Source organism: Rhinopithecus bieti, unplaced genomic scaffold, assembly GCF_001698545.2.
Source record: "Rhinopithecus bieti isolate Rb0 unplaced genomic scaffold, ASM169854v2 scaffold_23780, whole genome shotgun sequence".
In the NCBI taxonomy this organism is placed as follows: Eukaryota; Metazoa; Chordata; class Mammalia; order Primates; family Cercopithecidae; genus Rhinopithecus; species Rhinopithecus bieti.
In genome coordinates this window covers 125,217-128,213 of record NW_016810844.1, presented here as the reverse complement: position 1 = coordinate 128,213, position 2,997 = coordinate 125,217, and the positions used below count along the sequence as shown (strand labels likewise).

Genomic DNA, 2,997 nt, shown 5'->3' with positions numbered 1-2,997 from the left:
TAAAATAAATAAATTAAAAAATTAAAAATATTTGCCTGTGCCTACTCTGTGACAGGCATTGCGCTAAGGCCTTTGGCATGACCTAATTAAGGATATAGATTCTTTTTTTATTTTTTATTTTTTTTTTTTACTCTCAGGATATGCTTAAGGATATATATTCTTAAGACATCATTTTTAATTACCCAAATATTACCACAATTATTATAAACATTGCTCTGACCCTTGTTTATTAGTCTTTTGATTTCTCTAAACTTTCACTTTCATTTCTTCAGAGCCAAATCACTCACTCGCCACCCCATAATGAGTAGCTCTTGATACTCTAAAAGAGGCCATATCCATTTTACTTCTGTCTGCATCTTGTGGAATATTATATAAAACAGTAAGAAATTTTATTCATAATTAGTAAGTTTAGCTTGGCCTCAGTTATAGTATGTTTCATTGTTTATCCTTCTGTATTTGAAGCAAACATAGAGGGGATGTAAATTTAATAATTTATACAGTGTGCTCCGGTCCCTGACTGTTTACCTCAGCCTCAAACTTGTAGTCTTGGATTACATACAGTACTGCTTTCTCCAAGGCCTTTGCTCGTGTGTTCTTCCCACTATGCAGTTTCCGTAAATAACTTCCTATTTTGTTTTTTAATGTCTACTTACTCTTTGTTTCAGTACGGGTATCACGTGTGGGACCGTCTTTGCTTTCTGTCTTTCCACTTTGTCCACTCTGCCACAGCATGTGTCAGGATCTCTTCCTTATTTTCATGACACCCTAGATATCTCTGTCATTGCTTTTACTGCATTAAATTTTTTATTTGATATATTTTTGTCATGAGAATGAGCTTCTGCAAGGAATTATCATTTCTTTTTTATCTTTTATTTTCATTGTGTAGCACAATATTAGCGAACAATAGAAGTCTGGTACATATTTGATGAATGCACAATAAATGGCATTGATTTTTATGTTTATGATTTTAAAAACTTTAGAATACAACTTTTAATTGTTTTACTTATTATACAGTATTTCAGGACTGTATTATTCTTGTGAAAGACTCATGGGTAGATATTCTCTTAAAATTGTGAAAAAGTTGTCAGAAGCCATATTTATATAATGATATTCAAAGGCTATGCCATGGTGAGATTTTTTTCCCCCTAATCTCCACCATTCCTCCACCTCTTAGGATACAGATCTTATGAATGAGACAGAGTAAAGGACTTTAAGTTGGATAAAGATTAGGATTCCCTGCTGGCTAGTAATTATCAGAATCTGGATGGTTATTTATTTGGATGAAACGGTGCATACATTGTGTGCATCAAAAGTAAAGCATATGTGATTGTTAGAGGAATGTTTGAATTCCCCAGTGGGATGTCATAGGGTATGTTTATAAACTCTCACTAAGCAGTAGTTCTACAATGGAATTTCTCTGGCATTGAGATAATAATTTGCACAGTCAAATTACCTTCTTTACAAAACCCCAAGGAATCATGAGGGCCTAATCCTTTATTAATGTCAACCCACAGGCTGCAAGAAAGCGTAAGATTGCCATTCGAAAAGCCCAGGGGAAAAATGTGGAGGCCATTCGGGAACTGAATGAGTATCTGGAACAGTGAGTGTTTTACAAGAGGATCGTGTTTTGTTATTCTGATAAATCTTTTTTAATTAAAATGGAATTTGCATTTGATTTTCCTGTTTGTCTTCATGCTGTTCATTTGCAGAATATCTACACACTTACTTTTTTTTTCTTTTCCTCTCACCAGATTTGTTGGAGACCAAGAAGCCTGGCATGAACTTGCAGAACTTTACATCAATGAACATGAGTAAGTTATTAAACACACTTAACATTTTGTTGAGTGCAGTTTTCATCACTGTAAGTTCAGAAAGCACTGTGGTTTCCAGAGGATTGGTGAGAAGGTGTGAATCATGTAGTTTGAAATGAAAAACAAAACAAATCAACAATTAAATGAAAACAAATCAATAATTTGCTGGTCATAATATGTGAATAGCTTTAACTAGGTCATTTGTGTTTTGCCATATTGTTTATGTTTAGGAAATAAGTTTTTCTTTCAAATATAGATGGCATTCTTTGGAAGTAAAAAGGCCTGCATTTGCTAAGCTAAGTTTATTTTGGTGAATCAAAATTGTGAATTTTAGAGTTCAGATTGTTCTGATAATACAAAGAGTATTATACTCCCTGCTGTTTGAAAATTCTGTCAATTGTATGCATGTATTAGCCTTAGTACTAAGAGAATCAACTCTTCCAAAGTAGAAGCATTCTGTTGCCTGGGTAAAAAACTGAGAATAATCAAGAATGTTGAATGCTGTAGGATCTTGCTTATTGGATGTTTAATGTTTTTGTTAGCTTTTTTATTGCTGTAGTGACAGGAGGAAATCCCAGTGTGAGAGGATTAGTCCAGAGTCTTAGTGCAAGTTTGCTAATATTACAGCATTAATGCTAACCTCCATCTAGAGGCATGTTTTTTATTTTTTTTCTTAGTGCTTCTGAATCTGAAGTATATGACATTGCTTCTTTTCTTTCTTTTTTGACAGAATAGAATCAGATTGTTATGCACGTTTTCTTGTGCATGAATATTTAACCTTGTTCTCATACTACAAACAACTGATGAGAAATAGAATGAAGACATTTGTCTGTTGTCTGTGGTCTATATATATAATGTGATAGAGAGGATTGAAGTAGTCTATTTGCATAAGTCTAAGAAAAGTGGGAGCTAAAATAAAAGTAATAGCCATGATTTAATGAATGTGTACTGTATTCTGGGAACTATTTTTGAAGTTCTCTGCTATAGTCTGAAACAGATACTCTGATTTTGATTAGGAAATTATTTCCTGAATCACATTCAGTATAGATGATATGCTTGTTTTTACACATATGTAAACATACTTATGATTTCTTATGCATGTGAGACAGTGTATAATACTTATATTTAAATACATGAAATTGAATTTTTAGAATATAGTGAAAATAATTAGCATTAATTTTATTTT

General features: G+C 32.7%; 1 protein-coding gene across 2 annotated transcripts in view; it reads left to right on the top strand.

Moving 5' to 3' along the window:
• Positions 1 to 2,997, top strand: part of EMC2 (ER membrane protein complex subunit 2) — a 54,102-nt gene that overhangs the window by 31,831 nt on the left and 19,274 nt on the right. For both annotated transcript variants that reach the window (XM_017892953.1, XM_017892952.1), the window contains exons 6-7: positions 1,515 to 1,600; positions 1,752 to 1,811. In XM_017892953.1, coding sequence (XP_017748442.1) covers positions 1,515 to 1,600; positions 1,752 to 1,811 — 146 coding nt within the window. The remainder of the gene's footprint in view (positions 1 to 1,514; positions 1,601 to 1,751; positions 1,812 to 2,997) is intronic.